General features: G+C 43.0%; 3 protein-coding genes across 5 annotated transcripts; 1 reads left to right on the top strand and 2 right to left on the bottom strand.

Moving 5' to 3' along the window:
- Positions 1 to 1770: 1770 nt before the first annotated feature.
- On the bottom strand, positions 1771 to 7783 carry DTX3L (deltex E3 ubiquitin ligase 3L). Its single transcript, XM_031590687.2, has 5 exons — positions 7597 to 7783; positions 7279 to 7484; positions 5009 to 6541; positions 4384 to 4601; positions 1771 to 2677 (listed from the first exon to the last, which is right to left on the bottom strand). Exons 1-5 carry the CDS (start codon positions 7781 to 7783, stop codon positions 2608 to 2610), a joined length of 2214 nt encoding a protein of 737 aa, XP_031446547.2. The 3' UTR covers positions 1771 to 2607.
- Positions 7784 to 7827: 44 nt separating this feature from the next.
- On the top strand, positions 7828 to 15027 carry PARP9 (poly(ADP-ribose) polymerase family member 9). Of its 2 annotated transcripts, XM_031590684.2 has the most exons (10): positions 7828 to 7896; positions 8241 to 8280; positions 9278 to 10095; positions 10752 to 10979; positions 11062 to 11277; positions 11993 to 12062; positions 12939 to 13313; positions 13700 to 13848; positions 14131 to 14305; positions 14723 to 15027. In XM_031590684.2, the coding sequence occupies exons 1-10, from the start codon at positions 7882 to 7884 to the stop codon at positions 15025 to 15027; spliced, it is 2391 nt and encodes a 796-aa protein (XP_031446544.2). In that variant the 5' UTR covers positions 7828 to 7881. The 2 variants fall into 2 exon arrangements, with proteins under 2 accessions (XP_031446544.2, XP_031446546.2); XM_031590686.2 differs by lacking the exon at positions 7828 to 7896 and having other exon boundaries at positions 8232 to 8280.
- Positions 15028 to 16537: 1510 nt separating this feature from the next.
- FAIM (Fas apoptotic inhibitory molecule) lies at positions 16538 to 22819 on the bottom strand. 2 transcript variants are annotated; one of them, XM_031590693.2, is made up of 5 exons: positions 22623 to 22819; positions 21315 to 21450; positions 20114 to 20342; positions 18735 to 18784; positions 16538 to 17731 (listed from the first exon to the last, which is right to left on the bottom strand). In XM_031590693.2, the coding sequence occupies exons 1-5, from the start codon at positions 22817 to 22819 to the stop codon at positions 17582 to 17584; spliced, it is 762 nt and encodes a 253-aa protein (XP_031446553.2). In that variant the 3' UTR covers positions 16538 to 17581. The 2 variants fall into 2 exon arrangements, with proteins under 2 accessions (XP_031446553.2, XP_089999755.1); XM_090143629.1 differs by lacking the exon at positions 22623 to 22819 and adding an exon at positions 22108 to 22607.
- Between the last annotated feature and the right edge of the window lie 35 nt (positions 22820 to 22854).

The following is a 22854-nucleotide window of genomic DNA, read 5'->3' as shown; positions in this document are numbered from 1 at the left end:
CTAAAGAAAGGTAATCTTGATTCCCATCATTCGGTGGCAAAGCATGTTCATCTGCGTGTAAGCCTCAGCAATGTGGGCTGTTCCACTTGCCTCTGTGAGCTAGCTACCTTCTTTACCCTTGTGTAAGGAATCCACAATTCCACCCCGGCCATTTGCATAGCTCTGTGTGTTGTCCAAACCTGCAGTGAGAAGATAGAACCCTTCCTAATGACATCTTTGCCCTTACAGTAAGACAAGGGGTGTCAAGTGCATTTTCAAACTCTGATTATTCCTCTCTACCCTCCCGTTAAACTGCGGTCCATAGGGAGTATGCAGATCCCACATACTACTCCAAGAGGGTCACTGCCTCGTGTTCCTCCTGCCAGGCCTCCAATTCTTTCGCTAATTGGTTCCCAAAAATAGCTGGGCAATTTTTAAACCCTCAATCCCCACCAATTCTCACTCTGAATCATCGAGTTAAACTGTAGGGTGAGGACGTGCTCAGGACCCTGGGTGCCCTGCCCTAGCAGTGCCTGCTCTGGGCACTCCGTTTTCCAGTATCCATATTCCAAACACACACATTGAGGACCCGGCTTCCTCACCCCAAGTCCAGGCTGCCTCCTAAAACACTGATCCCTTCTCACCTTCCTTGACCTCTGTGCTATGGCCCCACTAGCAACTTCCTTTCTCCTTCCTTTCCTTAGCCTTCTCCACCTTCTCTCTGTTGTGACGCACCTTCCAGGCAGCTTCTAGTAGTTTATTTATGGATAGTCCTCCCCCTCCTTTTAATGTAATTTTTGCTTAATATGACTAATAAAAATTCATGCCAATTGCATAGCACCCCCCTCTGCTTCTGGATCCAAATCGGTATGTTTTCTAGCTACGGTTATCAATCCATGATAAAATGCAGAGGGGTTCCGTCTTTACCTCGTTCTGCTTGGTATAACTTCCACATGTTTAGCGTTGTCCAGACGTCCAGCTTTTGGGGTATTGCATTTCAGCGCCGCTGGAGGCGCAGTTCCTCCGCCTCCCCGCACGATGGCGCATTTCCCCGACCCGTCCTCGGCCTCTCGGCTGCTGACACCTCCCCTCCATTTCCCTCGAAGTTACTCTGGATGGACTCAGCAGCAATTCCAACTCTTCGCTGGGTGCCCGTTAATACACGTTTCCCCAACACTACGTGCAGAACAGCGTTTCCTCAGAGCCCTCGGCTGCTCCTTCTCCCAGGCTGCTGCTGAAGGGCCTCTTGAAAGTAACCCACAACCCTTGAGAGCCTTCATGTAATTTCTTAATTCAAAGAATAAATCCATGTAGGGCACCTCGTCCCATTTCCCTTCCCTTGTACAGAATAGCATCAACTGCAACGCTGTGTTATCATTAATCAACCCATGAGTGGGCTGTTTTTCCTCATCTTCAAGCCTATACGCCATCCACCAATGATTACAGTACTCAATTTTCTATACATAAGCAGACCTCCTCCAGACACTTTCCAGTGTTTTAAAATGCATCCCCAAGGAGAACATTCGGGGATCTGTTTCAAATCTGACTGCTCCATTTCTGAATGTTCTTCGCCCAATTCAGTGGTGCTGAACACAGCCCAACTGACTGATTCTGGCAGCTTTCTCTGAGAGCACTATTCCTCCTCTGCTGGCTCTCAGCCACAGACAAAATGGAGGTCCAAACCACTTTGTTTGCTAGGAAGCTCCTAAATAAATAAATAAATAAAAACTTACAGAACAAAGTGCCTCTAAAACAGGAGGGATATATTCTACTGAAGAATGTAACCGTGAGCAGGTGGCAATTTTATTTATTATACACAATGGCCTAGTTAGATTCATTAAAAACTACAGCTACATCAGGTAAAATCTGTCTTCCACAAGCACAAAGGCAATTGGCAGCCTACTCAAACAGCAACAATAATAGCATTATATTTTTATTACAGAATTTAAACCTGGAAGCAATGGGAAGAACAGTGTTGTTACAGGCAAAGCTGACTTAAAAGCGATATTTAAGCTTAAATACAACAAGAGGCACGAAGTCAGAACCTCATTAGCAGAGGTGGCCATAAGCGCTGTCACTTTCCTTTTGTCCCAAGGAGGCTCTCCAAGTACTCAGCATTTCTGGACACAGTTAACAACACAGCAGCAACCACAAAGCCTATCACACACCATTCTCAGTTCCACACCACTTATGCCATTTCTTCCCTGGAAAGAAAAAGCAGCAAAAGATGATGGCCATATACAGCTGATATTGCATCACACACATAAAAATCCTCCAGCACACAGGCTGAAGACTTGTGGGAAAAACAGCAGATCAGATTCGCTGGTAAAATGAGAAGACAACACACAATCTGCTGTCTGATGAGTGCAAGTACAGATGCTGGACTCACAGGTCCCAAATTCTGTAAGGAAGGAAGTATATAGGGAAGCGTTCACAGAAGCAAGTAGTGCAAAGGGAATGAACATAGTTTGACCAGAAAAGATTACTTTTCTTAGCTCACAGGGAAATACAAGTAACTTAAGTGTAGCAGTTGAACAGATCAACTTCTCTCTTTGTAGTGCCAGAAAAATAAAAGAACTGCTGCATGTTGAGTTATCACACTTCAGAGTTGACAGCTGGTACATTTCCTTACTCAATTCCTCTTGCTTTCAGTTCCAATCGAACTCTCTTCAGATAATCAGGGTCAGGGTAACCAAAGCTAGAAGAAGAAAAGAATAATTTAGGCTACTTGTACAGTGGGGCAGTTCTACAAGACTTGCTCATCAGAATGTCTTAAAATAATTCACAAGTTTTATGCATGTGCTTCTCACTGTAGAGAAGACAGACTCCATGTTACAGGCGAGATAAATGGTACAGAAAGGGTAAAGCTAAAAACTTACTAAAGACAAAACAGCTGCTGAATTCGGCTGCCCAAGCTGGCACTAGGAACCTCATTTTCTAAGCTGCCAGCTGTCTCGCTAGCAAATGACTGGGCATTTTGGTATGCACCTTTCTTAAAAACAGATTTTAACAGAAGGGGTCTCCAGGTAAGCCTTCAAAAGGCAAGCATAATGGCACCTCTGTTTTTCAGATGGCTTATCAGCAAAAGTGTGTATGAAGCAAGTGATAAGAAGGAAGAGAGCAATGAGCAGATAAAGCAAAACTCATTGTTCTTTAATGATCCTCACCCAGGAGGGAGAATGTAACTCCAAGCACAAACCTTTAGATCTTGCATGAAAACACCTGGCTCTGAGAGGCTGTGACAAACCTGAAGAGACTGTTCCAAGACTCCCTCTCATCTCCAGGCTGGAGCCTGAGATGTGAAAGCAACATATTTATGCTCTCAGTACTAAAACACGACCAGTTTTGACACACAGGTTTGTGTATTACTACACAATGAACCAATATTTAACCAAAATGTTCACTGTTGTACACATAAAAGCACCAAATACTACACTGTCAATATTTCTCTCCAAGGAAATGGTTAAGACAGGAAGACTTAAAGGCAGAAAGTACCATCAAGGAATGGTTCTTTCTGAGACATGCTTGAGGGACACAGGATTGTTATATCTATTTTCCTTCCAGAGATAATTTGTTCCTGTGCTTTCTCACCACTGCCAGGTTCAACAGACAGCTGTGCTCCAATTCCTGTTTTTATAAGCAACAGAATTAAACTAAACTAGAAGCACATCACGGTTTTATGATTTTTTGTTATCAGTATTCCATGCTGTAACATCACGTAGAGCACTGCGAGCTAATGCTCCAGTTCCATGGACTGTTGGTATTTCTGGGCACTTGGTTCTCAGAAGAGAAGAATTACATCTCCCAGAAGCCTTTCACTGTTCCTTTTTCCATTGAGAGGGAAAGGTAAAACTGCCCACAAGTCACAGGACGTCTGTTACTGCTCTTCTCTGCAGTGTGTGCTCCCTTAGCCATCTTGCCTTCAGCATTACAGTAAAGCCTTCGGTTTTGGACACTCCCTCATTTTATTTGATTTATTAACCTCAATTCCAATTATATTGTATTATTGTGTTATCTTGCATTCTGCTATCATATTCAGTAAATTAGTTTTTTTCCCTTAGATCGTTGCCACTGTTTTGTTTTCAGGCCCATCTTCATACCTTTTCCCCTTCTTCCCTTTCCCCTTCTCCTGGGGCATGGGTCTGTGGGTCCCCCACCCCAATTAGTCACAGAACTGAGCTGTAAATCATTGACAAACCATTATAAAGGCTATGAAAATGGCTCAAGTCTGGATCCACAGTACCTTCCACAATCACTGTGTAAGTAATAATACACAACCGATAAGATTTGCTAGTGGCTTGCAGTGCCATTGGCAATCTGAAAGGTCTAATGTGGAAAATATACAGGGAAGCCTTCCTGCTACCACTGACGACTGTATAATAACTGAATAAGAAGACTACTTACTTCATAGGTCCACCATACATGGAGGTTTTGTGGTGAATATCATTCCATGTGATAACATCTTCTGCACCAGTAGTACGTGAATTCCCCACTGTGAAAATCAGTTTTTGGTTAAAGGCTCTTCTGAGGAGCTGCAGAACTTCCACCCCTTCCTCATTGTCAGGCAAATATGCCTTCCGAACAATTCCACAATAAGGTTTCCCTGGGTTTGGATGGTTCTGCTGTTTTGTAAAAAAACAAAAGAAAAACACTTCATATATCACAAATTCTCTGTAAGTGTGGAAGTCACAATCCCAGCTTTTCTAGCACTTTCTATCTCCATCTTTGATCCGTTCAGGACACAACATGACTTACATGATACTGCTCCACAGATTTCAGTGCAGTTATTCTGAATATACAGTTTTCAGACAGGTATCTAATTCCTGCCACATACTAAATGGAGGGCTACCAGTTTGATCCCTACATTACTTCACTGCACTCAAAATTACAGAACTAAACACTTGCAGACTTGTACAGAAGACAATAATGTCTCTCCAGCCCATATATGTTGGAAAAACACTGAATTTTGCATTCAGCACTGGTTTTGCTGAAGGGAAAGTATATTTCATGAATCTTCAAATATACTTACAGTTTGAATACCGCTTTCCATAATGTATTCAATCTCAATAGTACCATAACCGGGATAGCCAGGGAGAGGTGCAGAAATCCTTTTAAAATGCATTCTTCCCTCTGGTTGATCTCCTTGCATGACTCCATAGACAGTATTACAAACAGGACAAGTTTGCTTGTATTCCAAAGCCATTTTGATGCAACTTTTGCAAAACGCATGCTTGCATTTTGTCAGCATCTCTTTATCATTAATTTTCTCCATGCAAATAGGGCACGTATCATCGTTGTCTTCTGTCTTTGCCTTAGCCTGTTCCATGGAAGAATAATTACTCTTTTCCCTGGCACCGTATTTCTCCCGAGCTCCTGAAGCTTCTTGGTTGTTGAGATCAGAGGACAGTGGTGTCCTTTTTTTAGTTTCTGAAGGCTCTTCAGCATTAAGAAGGTACATAATGTGCTTTTCAGCAGCACGAACATGGTTTGGTAAACCATACAAAATTAATTTGTCTTCCTTCTTCTTAAGCTTTACATACATGCTTTCCAACTGCTTTTCATCCAGAAGCATATTTAATTTCCTTTTCTGGTGTTCTGAAAGCTTCCAGCTGATGAGTTTTTCTCTTAGCATTGCAAAGGCATTCTGAAATCCATTGATAAAACTTTCAATAGAATGTAAAAGCATATCAGAAGTTTTGTTCCTAGGCTTAAATATTAAGAGCATCTTCTGGCCACCTGAGCTGTCTACCTTTTCTATTACAACATTAAAGCTTCCTTCAATGTCTTCAATTTCTTTTCTTAACACAGGTGCCAACAGCTTAAACACAGAAGCATCAACTTCAATTCTGTTCCTGTAGGTGGCCAGTTCAGGTATTTTGGTATCCTTTTCATCTTTGTTGTTCTCTCCTTTTTCAAATAGAAATATTTTGGCAGCTAAAATATCATTTCTTGGACCACGGAGGAGCAACTGATTATCTTTCTGTTTGATGAGAAGATTAGTAAATTTAGCATTTAATTTCATTATTGTCTCATCTAACTGATAACTGTTTGCTATGGGAATGTCTTCCTGTGCCACATCTTTGGCAACCTTCTGAAAAGCACTGGTAAAAAAATCAATAGCTCTTCGTATTGACGTGGGACTTGTATCAGAAAGGAAGGATATTGATGTGTTCCCATTGTAACAATCTTTACTTTTTACACACACTCCAAAACGTTTATGCATTTCTTTAATCTGTTCTTTGCAGGTATGACAGAAATATTCATAGATAGCTGATGGAACTGTAAGTGTATTCATTTCTTTGGTATTCAGACCATTCTCATCTTCCAAAATTTTCTTACTTTCAGAATGCAGGAAATCATAGTGTTGGTCATTGCCTGCAAGGACGTCTTTAAAGTAACAGTAAGCTTTTTCAATATCTGCATAATCTCCTATTAGTTTCTCAGAGCCGTCAACGTCAGGATTTCCTTCTCTTCTTAAGTTTGGACAAATAGTAGCAATTTTCTCCCTCTGCTGTTCAGTGAACATACTGGTATTCAACACCGCAGACACTGTAAGAAAAATCTAAAGAGAAGACAAGAAGATATCTATCTATATTATATATATATATATATATATATACACACATATATACACACACACACACATTTCCTAAGGTTCTCAGCTTGGTGCTTCTATGTTCTGAGTAAGGAAAGGCTTGATGCAACTTTGCATGGGATACTGACAAACTTGTACAGTGTTTTTTTGATGTCAGTATACAAAAATGATGTACATGTAAGTAGTTAGGACACGATACGCTCTACACACCACACCCCAAAAGCTACATCTGTGCTGCTGTGCAGAGCAAGACAAGCTCTGTGGGCCAGATATCTGTCTTGGCAGAGCCACGGCAGCCTCACATAGCACAGAGCACAGCCCTATGGCTTACCCCAGGACACAGCTGATCTCTTCTGCATGACTTTTAGTTCAAAGGGTCTGAAAGGCCATTCGCTGTGCTACGAGAGCAGGTTTTTTGTAAGACTGAGGTACTCTACCATAACGTTAGAGGTCTCACTGCCGGGAGCGGTCTCTGCTGTACCAAATCTGACAGTGCCAAAACCACGCTGGGGAACACGCTTTGTGTTGATGTGCGGATGGGTTGTGGCAGAGCGCTCCAAAGTCGCTGCCCGCTCCCGCTGTATTGACACAGCCAGCACGACGGAGCTGTGGTCTGATACACCGAAGTGCGATGGAGAGCAGCGCCGCTCGGCGTTCGCTCCATGCCGTGCAGGACACCAGCGGCACAGCTCTCCCCGACGTACCTTTTTGGTCAGCACTTCTCCCGCTCCATTCCGGTGTTCCTGGGCCGCCCGCAGCTCCGCACGTCCCGGCGGGGAGGGGTGCTGGGCTTGGCCGCGGTCTGCCTGTACCTTGCTCCGAGCCCCTTCCAAGGGCTGCAGGACGACCTTCAGCGCTTTGCCCCCCAGCTCCAAGACGTGATCCGCGCGGGACTCCACTCTCTTCCTATCTGCGGGCGGTGGAGGTGCGATAAAGCCCGGTGAGGAGGGCGGCGGTGCCCCTTCGCCCACCCACAAGATGGTGCCGCTCGGCGGCCATGCCGCACCCCCGCCCGGCCGTACCTCGCTCGTGCTGGAAGTACACCCAGTAGGTGCCGGGTTCGGGGCCAGCCCGCACCTCGCACTCGCCGCCCCCCGAGCGCTTGGGTGACTGGAAGTAGCTCTGCAGCTTCAGCATCGCCTTTTCTCCGCCGTCGGGCGCGGGGCAGAGCCGCACCAGCAGCGTACCGCCAGCTGCCGGTCCCGCCATGGTGCCTCCCGACCGACGCCCGCTTTCGCTTTCGCTTCCCTCGGTTCCCCGCCCCGGGCCCCGTTCCTCCGGAGAGCGGCGGCGGCGACGCTGAGGTAATGGGCATCTGCCAGGTAGGAGAGCGGCCGGGGAGCCGCGCGGCCCGCACGGTGAGGGCCGAGCGGGCAGAGCCGGGTGCGGGGCGGCGGCCGGGGGCACGGCCGGGCTGCAGAACGGCCATCCGAGGCCGCTTCCGCCTGGGGGGCGCAGCCCGAGGAGCTTCACCTGCGGGTGAGAGGCGGTTCCGCCTCCTCGGCCCGGCTCCACGTTACCCCGCGCCCCATGGAACGCGTGGGCTTCGGGCCGCGGAGCAGCGCCGCTGCCCTGGGGAGGTGAAGCCGCCCGGCTGCGGGCGGTGAGGACGGGGAGCTGCAGCGTTACGCGGTAACGTATTTTCTCTGTGCTGTTTTTCTGCCAGAGTCAACGGGCAGAGACCCCAGAAGACAAGAGCGGCCCAGGTAAGCCTCTCCCTTCGCTACCTGGCAGCTGTGTTTCACTGAAAACTGCAACTGTCACGGGACAGCTGAAAGCAGCACGGAGAGACGTAGGCAGGTTGGAGCAGTGGGCCCAGGAGAACTGCACGAGGTTCAACAAAGCTAAGGGCCGATACCAGCTGGGGAATGAAAGGACAGAGCACAGCCCTGCTGAAAGGGACCTGGGGTACCGGTGGATGGCAGCTGGACGTGAGCCAGCAATGTGCCCTCATGCCCCAGAAAGCCAACCGCGTCCTGGGCTGCTTCAAAAGCAGTGCAGCCAGCAGGGCGAGGGAGGGGATCCTGCCCCTCTGCTCTGTGCTGTGAGAGCTCACCTGGAGCACCGTGTCCAGAGGTGGAGTCCCCAGTACAGGAGAGACATGGAGCTGCTGGAGCGCATCCAGAGGAGGGCCACAGAAATGATCCCAGGGATGGAACACCTCACTGTGAGGACAGGCTGAGAGCTGGGGCTGTTCAGCCTGGAGGAGAGAAGGCTACAGGGAACCTGAGAGCAGCCTTTCAGTATCTAAAGGGGGGTTGTAAGAAAGAAGGGGACAGACTCTTCAGCAGGGTCTGTGGTGATAGGATAAAAGAAAAGGGCTTCAAACTAAAGAAGAGATTTAGACGAGATATAAAAGTTTCTTCACTTGTGCAGAATCTTTAGAGGAAAGGCGGAGCTACCAGATGGGGTGGCTGACATGGATGGAATAGTGAACAAAAGGAATTGGTACCCAAGTGGAGCAAGCATAGCCTTATTAGTGTAGTCCTTCCCATACAACAGGGTCTTCAACTTGTGTATTTTGATTGCTTGGTTGTGCTTTCAAAGCCTTTGAAAAAGGGAGACAAAAGATCATACTATAAAAAAATCCTAGTATGCAGCGACAATAAGATAAAATGTGGAGCTCTAAAACGCTTTCATATATGTATAAAAAGTTTTGTCAGTGGTTTATTGGATCTGACTTTATATTATTCTATATCCTAGGGCCAAGAATGGATGAGGGCAGCGTGATGATCCCCATCAATAAAGACACTTATGAAGTTCTTAAGAAAAGAGAGAACAGTCTACGTAATCTCGTTTACAAAAAGTTTGCCTGTACAATGACCTGTACAAAATGTGCTGCTGAAGTATACAGAAAAGTATTAATGCAGGGAATTCACCTGTCGGTCTATAAGGGTGATCTTACAAGTCACAAGGCTGACGCTGTGGTGAATGCAGCCAGTGAAAGCCTAGACCATTTAGGAGGTCTTGCTTTAGCTCTTGTGACTGCCGGAGGGCCAGAAATAGTAGAGGAAAGCAGAAGTCTTATTAGAAAATATGGAAAAGTCGCAACTGGCAAAATAGCAGTGACAGGTGGAGGGAAACTTCCGTGTAAGAAAATTATCCATGCCGTTGGTCCAAGGTGGTACCCATCTGAAAAGGATAAATGTTGCGTTCTACTTGAGGAAGCTGTTGTGAATGTTCTGAAATACGCCAGTGACCCAAAAAACAACATCAAGTCTGTGGCTATCCCAGCAATGAGCTCAGGGGTTTTTGGCTTCCCACTTAATTTGTGTGCTCAGGTGATTGTGATGTCTATAAAGCTATTTGTTGAGACCACACCAAGCTGCCTCAAGGAGATCCATCTGGTGAACATTTGTGAGCATACGGTAGCAGAAATAAAAAGGGCATGTGAGATGTTTCTGGGTGAAGGCAGCTTGCTGCAGGAGACTGTTCCAGCTTCATTAAGCCTGCCTGTACCTGTCATCAAACATGGAAATACTCAACTGCATATCATAAAGGGACACATTGAAGAGCAAAGGGTAAGTCTGTCCTGTAACATGATGAACACAGAGCTGCCTCCAAGTCTTTGCAGGCTTTGGAACTTCAGAGGACAGAACACATGTTGTACTGGCCCACTCAGTTGTTATTTTCTCAGCTTGATGAGAATTTAAAAGGGTAAATAAATGCTGTCCACAAACAGTTATTATTTTAAATGGGTACTGAGCATTAGAAAGTTCTTGTTTCTTTCTTGCATACATGCTACTACAGGATTACAGTAAGCAGCAAAATACTGAATGATTAGTAATAATATATTCTTATGTTTAATCTTCTAATAACATTGTAGGAGTTCGCATTTTACCACACATTCCCTAGAAGGCAATTCTGTCTTGTCTTCTGTCTTTTACATTCTTATAGCTGTCAGCTGAAAATAACTTGCAGAGGCAATGATGTGCACCTTACCTTTAAACAGTGCATCATTTAAATTGAATCATTTAATTTCCTGGACAGAAAATGTGATGCAAAAGATGTGAGCTTAGTCACAGTATTCCAACAGAGGTATTGGACTGACAGCTGCATCACAGGAAGAGCATTTGTTTTTAGTAAACATAACTTTAATGTAAAAGTAGTACCTTTATTCCAAGCTTACAAGTAGTAAACTTGAAGTTTCCTGAAACTTTGAATTCTTTCCTTCTAGGCTACAGCTATTGTTAGCTCTGTGTCTTTGGATGGCAAGTTTTGCTCTCAGATCTCAACACCAATGCTGCAAAAAGCAGGTCCAGCTCTTCGGGAGGAAATTCTGTCTCAGCTGAAGCATTTCTGCTATTATAAGGAGTTAATAATAACAAAAGGGTATAATCTACCCTGTGAGTTTGTACTTCATGTCATATGGCCACAATTTAACCACGTGGTACTACTGTGTGAGGTGAGGATCCGTTAGACTGGATTTTAATTGAAGATTTTAACATTGAGTGATGCGAGGACTAAACCACTTATTTTTCCTGCAGCAACTGAAGGAGGCAGTTAACAATTGCCTGTGTTTTGTTCGGGATTATCCATCGCCCTCAATTTCCTTTCCAGAAAAGAATTGGTCAATAATGCTGCCTGAGGCTACAGTGGCAGAGACCATGATTGAAGAGGTGTTAGATTTTGCCAGGAAATATCCTGAGAAGAAAATAGATGTGCAGTTTGTCCTTCACCCAGATGACAACGCTATCTATCAGGTAATACAGTTGTTGCTAATTACCAATAAGTTGAACCAAAAATAACTGTAAAAATATTCCAACAAGCTAAAATAATGTGAATTTCATGCTATTTATAACACTTATGAGTGGCTATTTCCTCAAACTACTTGCCTCTCAGCATAAGATATTATTCTTCACAAATATTTTTTCCTCACTAACCTGTCATCACCCTGTGACCTGAGAGTAGGGAGAGAGAGTACTGAATTTATCACATCTGCCAGCAGTTTTACGGCAGAGTCTACTCTTAACTACGCTAGTTAGGGAGTAAGCATATAAAGAAATGATGAAGAATATTTTTGTATGAAGTCTCTATCAGAGTACGGCTTCTCAGAAACTTCCATAACAAGGAGTGTTGGGGCAAAGGAAGGGAGGAGACTCCGTGTTTTAAAGCTGAGTAAAGATTCATTAACATTAACCTGCAAATAATGTAATCATATCTGCTGTGGTTTTGTGAGCTCCGTGTACACCAGAGCCATGTGGGATTGGGAAAGGTGCTGTTTAATGTGTATGTGTCTTACTGTAGGGGAACTGAAATAGCAGCAATGCATTTGAATAGTCAGAAAAAAAATTTTGGCCAAAGCTGACAAACATTAGCTGTAACTTCAGATTTCCCTACAACTGCAAACTGCTTATCTAACAGATTTTTGAAGGGACTGATAGGTTGCAAACTGCTCCTAAACTTTTCTCTTTCAAGATTTTCCAGGAAAAAATGAATTTAGCAGCAAGCAAACTGGAAAAGAATAACAACAGAAGTGATTATTTGAGTAAGTAATGAACAGAGGGGGCATTTCAAGTGAATGAGCAGACCAGATCTAAGGATCTGCAATCACATTCCTTTACAAATAACTTAGTAACTGCATTAATTGTCACAAGCAAAGGAGAAGATGAAAGCATGTGAGAAACAGTGCCAAGACACAAGTCCTTTGGCTTACTACCACTAGGTTTCCATTATAGCCCTGCTTTTGGCTAGGACCTTGCTGGCAGTCAGTGGAGTTGATGACTGCATGTGATGGATCACCTTATGGCTAAATTTTCAGTTCAGGGAAGTGAAGTTGTTCCTTTCTGTTTGAGAAGAAGTCACCAATGTGCCAGACAAAGAAGTAATACATAGTAATCAAAGTGATGTAACTGCTGTAGGAAAAGTTTGAACAGAGAAGTCATGCAGTCACTTCAAACATGATGATATAGGATACGTATGAATAAAAAGAATACAGCACAGATTTACTTTCAGCTTAGGAAAAAATATATATATATATACCAGATATCTTACTGTTCCAAAGCAAAATTTCAGAAGCATATGCTGTCACTGCTAATTTTGGCATTACTTGTCAGTATCACTTAAGAGACATGTCATTTTTACATTGACAGGAATGAAGCTGGTCACTTCTTTAGAAGTCTTTCAAGCAAAAAAAAAAAAAAAAAAACCATCAGCCCAAGCCAACCCTGTTGGATTCATTTAAAGGAAGGCAAAAAAAAAAAAAAATTCTGTGTGTTGTTTTTTTGTTGTTTTGAATACCTTCTGGTATTTAACCACCTTTTTGAGCAGATCAGAAGAGCAGAATGTTTCTTGACTGCACACTTTGGATTATGTATAAGAATTTGTGATGACAGCATTTGAAAGTTCTTCACTCTTGTTCCAGGTACAGCATCAAGCAGTCAAGGTATAAAGGAGACTACAGATAATAAACTGGCCATTGAACTAAAGGGGAGGACACATTTTGCATTGAAAGCAGCAGAATTATGGATTCAAAGCTTGATACAAACTCAGGAAAGTCACTCTGCTGTCATTGAAAACAACTACATTTTTAGCCTTGGTACAAAGGAATATGCAGAACTATCTCGAGTGAAACATTCCAGTGTGTCTGTGTCAGAAAAAGTGAAAGATGGGAAAGCAAGCCTGGAATTCCATGGACCCCCAGATGCTGTGATTGATGCAGTGCTTGCAACTGAAAAACTACTGCTTTCTATGCAAGAGCATACTACAGCCAAACAAGAGGAACTGCTGCAACTAATGGGTGCGTAAAGTCAAAAAGTGATCAAGTAAATAAGCACACAAATAAGGTAAATTAAGCAGCAGCATATACCTGTGTATTGCTGAGAGTGGACAAGCATGCGTTCAGTTCACATACACTGAGCACTAGTTCAATTGCTGATAATACCATACTTCCGTCATATGAGCCCTTGAAAGCCCAGTTGTTAGCTTTTTCCCTTCAGCAACTCCCAGCAACAACATCAGGAGTGTACACAGTCTCCTCTCAATGTTAATTAATCTCTGGCATTACTTTGAAGAATATTTAACATTCCTTCACTAAACTACCAAAAGGAGAATGGGAACCTTTCACCTTGCCTTTGCTTCAGCTATTACCATATCTAACAGTTTTACTTCTTTATTTGTTTCCAGGCCAACCAGACACAGATCAGCTTTCAGAAGGACACCTTGACAAGACAAACTCTACCAAACAATTCCAAATGTTACAGGTAGACTCACACCTTCAGGGATTTAAGGACAGACAGAAACAGTTTGAAAGGACTGGGCTTCACATCCTTAAGGTAAATAAGGTATATGTGGCAAAATTAAATCTCAAGTGATATATCTGAACTTAATGCAAGTTCTTAAAACATGCATTAACTGCTTTCAACTGACTTCAGTCAGAGGTGTTGGATAGTAGCATGGTTCTTTCTGGGGATTGGCCGCACACTTCAGATACCTTACCTGCTTGGTGCTCAATGCATATAACCCAAATCAAAGTTTCTTACATTGAAGTGCACAGTCTGAACAAGAGCACTTGCACATTTCATGGGTAATTGTCTGTTTGCTTATTTGTGTTACAGATTGAAAAAATACACAATCCCCTTCTATCTGCTGCATTTCAACAAATGAAAAAAAATCTAGAAGAAAAAGGAGTTACCTCCAAAGGATCCCACAAGTTATACCAGCGTGTTCCTGCTCAGTTCTGTACTTTGATATGCCAAACTGGATTTCACAGGATATATTCTCCACCAACAGGTAATATAATTTGCCTTGACATCTTTAATCAAAACAAACAGTGACTGACAACTGAAGTTGGATTAAAATCAGAAATAACGACTATGCTACACAAGAAGTGCTTCTTACCAGCATCAAGAGTCTTATGAGCTTACTGCTTTCTGTCCAGACACTGCAGTCAGCAAAGCTCTGGGAAGATAAACCTGGATTCCTTTCTAACCCAACCACTGTTCACAAAATTGTTAATGTAGACATAATACCATGGCCAAGTTTTACTTTGTTGCAGCGGTCCTTAAAGAAGGTCCAAATCTGTATTTACTTGCTGCACATGCACATATTCAGCAGCCTGATGAAAAGCAAACTTTCAGTACTACCACCCCAAAAAGAACCAGTTGTTAAAGACTTTTTTTCCTTAATATTTTTTTGTTTCTTTTCCAGACCAAAGATACGGAGCTGGCATCTACTTTAAAAGGAACCCAAACAGCCTAATTGAGGATGACAGGAAGGAAACAGACTCTAAAATCTATGTGTTTGAGGCTGATGTACTAACAGGGTTATACACCAAAGGCAAGCAGTCTTACATTATGCCACCAGCAGTGGAAGGAGATGCCAGTATGTTTTATGACAGCTTAGTAGATGATATAAGCAATCCTGACACCTTTGTCATTTGCAACACTCTTCAAGCCCTTCCATGTTATTTGCTGACTTGCACCCAGGTGAAGGAGAGTCCCATGGACCTCTGAGGAAACCAACAGCGACCTGAGGAGAAATTAGTCACTGTACCTCTTGGGAAGCCCCCCTCAGAACGAACTCTACTGCTTAGATATCTAGAGGGCGCTCTGCCTACTCACACTGTGATCTAAGGGCCTCTTGGCAGCTCTGAAACAGCCTTGAGGAAAAGCAAGCTGATAACATTAAGGAGATTAGAACAAAGTGATCTAGAATTAAAAATGAATGGAAAACATCATAAACTAGTTTAAAATAGTTTATGTCTTATAGTATTCTTAGCATGTGACTATACGTTTTAGGTTTGCATTTTCTTTCTTTCATTTCACTGTCTTAATCTAAAGGTATTGCACACAGTTTTGAAACCCAAGAAATCAAGGTTGGTTTGATTCTTATATTTGGGAATGCACCATGATGTGTGAAAGCATCAGGTGAATGCTGTTTTCCACCTCAGGATTTGTTGTTCAGTAAGGTTATGACAGACATGAGGCAGTTCAAGATTTCTAACTGTAGTTGCTATTAGTTTTTATTAGTTAAGAGATTTTGAAGCATTATAGATTCGTGTATTCAAAATAAAGAGTACAAATAATACTATCAGCTTATCTGTTATGTTTCCTCATAGTATTTAAAGATGGGACTTGAACCATATTTGAGGTTGAGATTTCCCAGTGCTGTTCAATCTTTTTGAATGGCTACCATGCAGGTAGAGAACTAGTTCAAGCCACAACTTCAGACTGCTCTCCAATAAGGTGCCTTTACTGATACATGATAATGATTCAGTTGTAGAGATTATTTCAACCTTACTGTAGCCACGTATATCTGCACTACTTCCACAGCAACTTGAACGCAGTAAATGCCCAAGAGCTATTATACTAATTTCAATTTTAAAGGATTCAGTCCAGTTCTCAATTATTTTAAAGCTTTCTGCAGTAAAGCCTGAAATTATGTCCGGCGTTAGGAGAGTTTAAAACAAATCCACTGTCTGAAACTAAAAGCTATTAGCAGATTTGCCATTCCACGATTCTGTGATTTGTACAATCCAGAGAATTTAAACCTACAGCTGCAGCTGAACACCTCATCTGGTTGTAGCAGTGGTGTAATGCAGAAATAAGGACTTGTCAGTCAACATCAGGTCTGCTTTTAGACTGAAAAGTCACATATGGTTAAAACTGTAATTATCTGGGGAGAAGGGCCTGCACAAAACTATTAAAAAAAAAACCATGAGACTGTGCTAACAGAGCTTCTGAGCCCTAAAACATGGATGTGATCCATGCTTAAATAAGATTTAAAAAAAAAAAAAAACTGCTGATAAGTTCCTAGTACATCTGTATTTTACTTGCAGTTCTTAAAATAGCATCCATAATGGCCACAAACCACAAAAAAATAAGTTATAAAAGTCTAATTCTGAAGTCTTAAGGGAAGAAGTCTTAAGGTCTTAAGTGGAAAAAGATTTTTGGATCACTGCAAAATGATACTCTTAAATAAATTATTTTTTAAAAGTGATTTATGTCTGCACTGTCACAAAACAGGTCCCTTTTGTAAGGTGAGCCTAAGGTAATGTTAAGTGGGCAATATGTCTCCCCCCCCACAAGCTTCTAAAAACCACCTGAGGAAGCTGGAATGTGAGAATATTCTGTTCCTGTCTTAACTTTCCCATTAAAGCAATAAGTTCTTCTCCAGTTCTGTCCTGCATTTCCTCGTTTCCTTATTCACACGTTATTGCCGGAATTGCCACACATAATTACTGACAGACAGCTATAGATTGAAGGTTAGGCTACATAAAATAGGTTCTTATTTCAGCTTGCTTCAAGAGGTTTCTTGTTCGGTTGGGTGGGAGGGTGTTTAAAAATCAGTACAAAACTTCAGAACAAGCATCATTTTAGAAAACACCTTCAGGATTTCTTTGGCATAGCATACATATCACCTTTCCTCCTACTGTGAATAAACAACAGTCTTCATAGCTAAGTAAAATTCTAATAGTTACACAAGGACTGGTAAAAATATATTTGCTTAATAACCTTTTTTATTAGTTTATGTAACTATTTTCCTAACTGCATTTGAAGAACATTGGAAGTACATTTAAAAGAAAAAACATGGAGAATTTCAACAGCTTTCTCCAGTGCTCAGTATGTGCTCTCTCCCTCCATATAAAGTACTCAGTATTATTGAATATTTTGAGTTTTTTTTCTACCATATAATTTCTACTTAAGTTCACCTGCCCTCTCTACTTAGCGATATAATACTTATTTCTCTATGTAGCTTTTTAAGAACTGGTAATGTATAGTGTTGCATATAGTTATGTTTGGTCCTCAAAAAGATGAATTTCATGTACAGAAGCTAGGAAGTGAACCCAGCACAAACCAGATCTACCGTGTGTTCTACATGTAGTAGAATTGTTCAGCTAGAAGGAACCTACAATGATCAGTATGTCCAACTGCCTGACCATTGCACGGCTAACTGAAAGCTGAAGTGTGTTATTGAGGGCATTATCCAAATGCCTCTTATTTAAATAATTACCACAGTAATTAAAAGTACCTGATCTGAGTCCTAAAACAATCGGTTAACTAGAAGCTATTCCACAGCCTCTGGAATTTCTCTGTCATCCACAATAAGAGTGTGAATAATTCCTTCCTTTCGTTTTCCACTACTGACAGCCTTAATGTAACAGCTGTGATCACCAACACTGAAGTGAGTTTCAGTCCCATCTTCTACGAATTCACCCTAGAAGAAAGGAGACAAGAATAAAAACAGATGCCCTTTTCAGTAAAATAACCATTCAAAGCATCACACTGTTTCCAGGTCACGGTCACTTGTAGCTCTCATAATTACTGCAGCCATAGGCTGCTGCTGAACAATGCTGCAGAGCTGCAGGCTGCCAGTTAAAGAATTTGGGTTTTCAAATGACAACCAACATTTCACATCATCAGTTTGTTGGTGCCCTCTGCAACAGGAGGGACAGATCCCTGAATTGAGTACATGCTATCCAGTTTAGATGCACAGTTCCTAACCTCCCCTTTGTAGTTTGTAGATGCAGTTACCTAGCTTCTCATTTTGGAGTATGCATCCACCATAGTGCCAGTTCTGGTGAGAAAATGCACCCTTCAGGGCTGGGGAAGCCTACATAACATGCATAATAAAAACCTCCATAAAATGAAAAGACATCAAATATATTAAGATTTTTAAGTATCTATCTGCTATGCATGTTAATGCAGATGTGACAAAGATTTTACTCGTTCCAGCAAGATGAACTAAGCCTGAGGTGCTTAGGGATCGTCTCTAAATGGACAAAAATCACCACCCATTAAAGAGCACAGGGGTTCAGCTTTCAGTTACCACTAATGTGAGCAGGTCTGGATGAGATGGCTCTACAGGCCGCATCAAATTTAAGTCCCTCCTGAGCATTCTCTCACTAGAAACCCTGGACAATTGACCCAAAAGATTCATTTGTCCAAAAATCATAGCACTGTATATTCTTATACAGACAGACTTTTGGCATCTTAAGAGGTAATCCAGGAGACAAAGTATTCTGTTAATAAATACAGCAAAGAACAGATCATCAGCATGCAAGTCTAGAGGTATACCCACACTCCACACCCAAGTGAAGCAACATACTCCTTGCCACGGCTTAGTGAGCATGCCACTTAGTGAACAGATAAGCACTGTGACTTACTTTGGTTATATTAGAGCCACAGTCTATGAAAAACCTGTGGAAGTGATTACGTACCGCTGTCTCCATTTTTTTACCGTTGCACCACACGTCCATAGTATCTTTTTCTGTGAATGAAAGGAAAAAAAAAAAAGTAGAAAGGACTCTCCCTCCTTCTACAGACAGAACAATCTAAGGATTTTACAAGTTTACTCTTTCATGTTATATTTAATTCCCTGGAGAAGGTCCTAATTAATCTCAGCTAGTAGTTTGTTCTTATATTGGAGAGACAGAAGGCTCTGCCATCCGTGCGCAAACAATTTTTGCTATGGATATATACTCAACTCTAAAATTAACATTAGAGAAAATGTTGTCCTTGTGACATAACAAAGAGCAGAGTACTGCTTGTCTTTTAAGTAATTATGGAGAGAAGGATACCAGGCTATCTCTTTGCACTGGAACTGCCTTTCTTTCCCCCCTGCATCTTCATCTCAGGGCAGTTCATTCTGTCCTTAGGCTCAAAAAGAAACCACAGTCCAGCACAATCTTGTGCCCACGTATAACCATACAGCAATACTTAAGTGGAAGTTTTACCACTAGATGCCACAGACAAATTCCTCAGTGGATCCCTTCCTCTCATCTTCTAACATACTTTGGGAAAGGGGGCAAAGGAAAAAAAAAAAAAAAGTATAATCTTGCAATCAAGAAAGTATAAAAACATTATCTGAAGGTTATGGATTAAGTTCATAGTTAAGAAGCAGTGCAGAAAACAGCATGCTGATTAATCTATCAAAAAAACAATGAGTAACACTGACACACTTCTTTTCACGACTCTTTAACTTCGGTTTATAGTTTCTAAGGAAAATCCCCATTACAACAGAGTTAACAAACAACAGTGCTGTATAAAACTACACACAGATATAACAAGATTACCATTCTTCTGCCCGTCTTTGGTATATACTTCCAACATTCTCCAGACCTTAGTGCAGCAAGGTTTTACACTGCAATACTACTAGCTGCTTGTAGCAATTGGACAGATCAGTACAGTAGGAAAGGCATTACAACAAAGGTGAGACGACAGAAAAACCAGCAAAATAGAAAGGTGCTATAAAGGAAGGGAAAAAGACTGCTCGCCCATATCAGAAGACAGGTTCACAGGGAAAATCTTCACCAAAGAGGAATTTCCAGAAAGGGATCCTTCCCCAGTGGCAGTCAGCCCTTAAATGAGGTCTAAGAGAGGTGCAGCCAGACTCCACCCCTTCCAGTCGCACAGCTGAATTGCCTTCACCTGTGCTCCCAGAGCTGACCAGGTCCTTTCCCCAAGTGCTCAGTGGTTCAGGCCATGACTGAACAGTTCCCATACACCACTGAACTATGCTTTCTCTTAATTACCAATTGCTAAATGCATACAGGCTTTTCTGAAAGCAGCAATGTCAAGTCATTCCATATTTACTTACCCAGAACAACTCTATAGTCTGTACCACCCAAGCTTAGTACCCAAGTATTAGTTGTTTTTGACCTGTTCTCCATATATTTCTTGAGGCTTTTTCCATTGATCTCCAAAGTATACTCATATGCAAAGCCACTGACTGCATCAATGTTAATAGTAGCTCTTGTTTTGGATGCTCCAACAGTGAATGTTTCTTTACCCACCAATTTAAACATCCATTCTTTTCGTATTTCTTCCTGTAGAAGAACACACAAACAATAGGTATTAACTGACAAACCTGAGAACGTGTTTTAGTATTTCAGAAAAGTGCACCAGAACTCAGGAAACAGCTCAGTACTTAACTGTCCTTTTTCCTCAAGGTACAAGCATGCAATACTTTATAAATACAGAGCACTTCTGCCCAAGGATGGCAAAGCACTTCATGATAGTCACAGCTTAACTGTAACTGAGACAAGAATGATGTTCACAGAATCGCCAAGGATGGAAGGGACCTCGAGGATCATGAAACTCTGACCCCCTGCCACATGCAGGGCCACCGATTTCTCCATTTAATACTAGACCAGGGTGCCCAGGGCCCCATCCAACCTGGCCTTGAACACCTCTAGGGATGGGGCATCCACAACCTCTCTGGGCAGCCTGTTCCAGTACCTCACCACTCTCTCTCTAAAGAACTTCCCCCTGACGTCCAACCTAAATCTCCCCTCCCTTACCTTAAAACTATTTCCCCTTGTCCTGCAGTTATCTACCCTTTCAAACAGTTGATTCCCCTCCCCTCTGTAGGCTCCCTTTAGGTACTGAAATGCTGCAATGAGGTCACCTCGCAGCCTTCTTTTCTCCAGGCTGAACAAGCCCAGCTCCCTCAGCCTGTCTTTGTAGTGGAGGTGCTCCAGTTCCTTGATCATCTTTGTGGCTCTCCTTTAGACCCTCTCCAACAGCTCTCTGTCTTTCTTGTACTGGGGGCTCCAGACCTGGACACAGCACTCCAGATGGGGCCTCACAAGAGCAGAGTAGAGGGGGACAATCACCTCCCTATCCCTGCTGGCCAGCCCTCTTCTGATGGAATGTTGTTCATTACACGAGGCAAAGTTAGCCAACAGAATACACCTCACTTGCACGTAGTAGTCTTTTGTCTGTTCTGATGACTTTCTGTATGGAAATGGACTTATATAATTGTATTATAGTGAATGTTGAGCATATAGCAATTTCACCTTTCCATCAACATAGACGACACGTTTTCCTGAAGTGGTCCCATGCTCAAATTCAATTTTATGAACACCATCACTTAAAGCTACTTCCCAAACAGCTACCAAATCTGTCATCTTCTCTAAGTGGCCGTACCGAGACCTATGGAAATACCAATAAAGTCAATTAATCGTCATTGAAAGAATTCAAATACTGACGACTACAGCTCAAAGTGTTACTGCTTTAGGGCAAGTTACCTTTTACAACTGCAAAACAAGACATGAGAGAATAAGCTTACACAATTACTTGCACGTTCCTGCTTTAAAAACATCAAAATATGACAAAACATCACAAAAACAGGTAGGTATGCAGGCTCACTCTAACAAGCACCATAAAAAGATACATACCCATCCAACCTCTATAGCTCCCAGGTCAGGGGGCAGTATAATTAAAAACTGTCCTTAGAACTCAGATGTTCCTTGCAGTTATTTTTTGGCAGGCTTTAAAGTGCAACATTTCATTTGCTCCCTGAACAACTGCTTCAGCCTTCTGAACTTGAGAAGCAGTTGTAACACATAAGCTCACCATCCATTGATTCTAACAGAAATACTGTTAGAAATACTAACATCCATTGACATCAACAGAAATACTACCTGTCATTTGGGAACGCAACACTGCACACACAAACACGCACAGGGAAGGAGACTGGAAAAGATATCCTTCCATTTAGGACACGTTTCATGTTTGGTACAGCCATAAGTGACCGCTGCAGTGGGGGATATCTTTCCAACGATATGTGCTGCAGCTCTGCTGTTTTACCTTACTTCTTCTTCACTGAGGGTAACCTCCTCACGGGACGCCATAGTAACCAAAGCGCTTTTAATCCAATCAGCAGCAAGAAAAGAAGAAAAGCAGGATAGCAGCAGGGAGTGCTGAGAATGGATGGAGTTATGGCTACTGGCTTTGTCTGCTGTAATACAAACGTCATTTTCCCTACACAGACGGCTGTGTGTAAGAGCACGAAGGATTCGGCTGCCCTACAACGACGCCGCTCTCACAGAACTCCCTTCAGCTGCGAGGGAACCGCACAGCCGCGATCCATCAGCCTCAGCATCAACGCCAAAACCGCCACCGGGACTCAAACCGCCTCCGACATCCACTCAGGGCCCGGAGCTCATCCCGCACCGCGCTGCATGGAGCGAGCTTACACACACAGCTTTTATTTCGGCATTACGCCGTCACACGCTCGCCCGCAGCCCCCACAACCCCTCACACAGCCCCCACACCCGCACGCAGCTCCCGCACGCAGCTCCCACGCCCGCACCCCCGCCTACCCCGCTCCGGCCGCGCGGGTCCCTCCTCCCCTCCGCCTCAAGATGGCGGCCGCCCTCCTGCCCGCCTCCCGGAGATGACCGTTACCGCCACAGAGCTCAGAGCCCGCCCTCCGCTCCCGTTCGCCCGTTTCCTTTCCATTCCTGCTCGCTCTTTCTACCGGCGGCTCGTTATAACGGAGGTACCGCGGCAGTGACATAACGTGGCGCCGAGGCAAAGCGGGCACCCGGCGCT

This window comes from Phasianus colchicus, chromosome 7, assembly GCF_987193195.1.
Source record: "Phasianus colchicus chromosome 7, bPhaCol1.hap1.1, whole genome shotgun sequence".
NCBI lineage: Eukaryota > Metazoa > Chordata > Aves > Galliformes > Phasianidae > Phasianus > Phasianus colchicus.
Note: the sequence above shows the minus strand (reverse complement) of the source record. Positions and strands in the feature narration are given on the sequence as shown.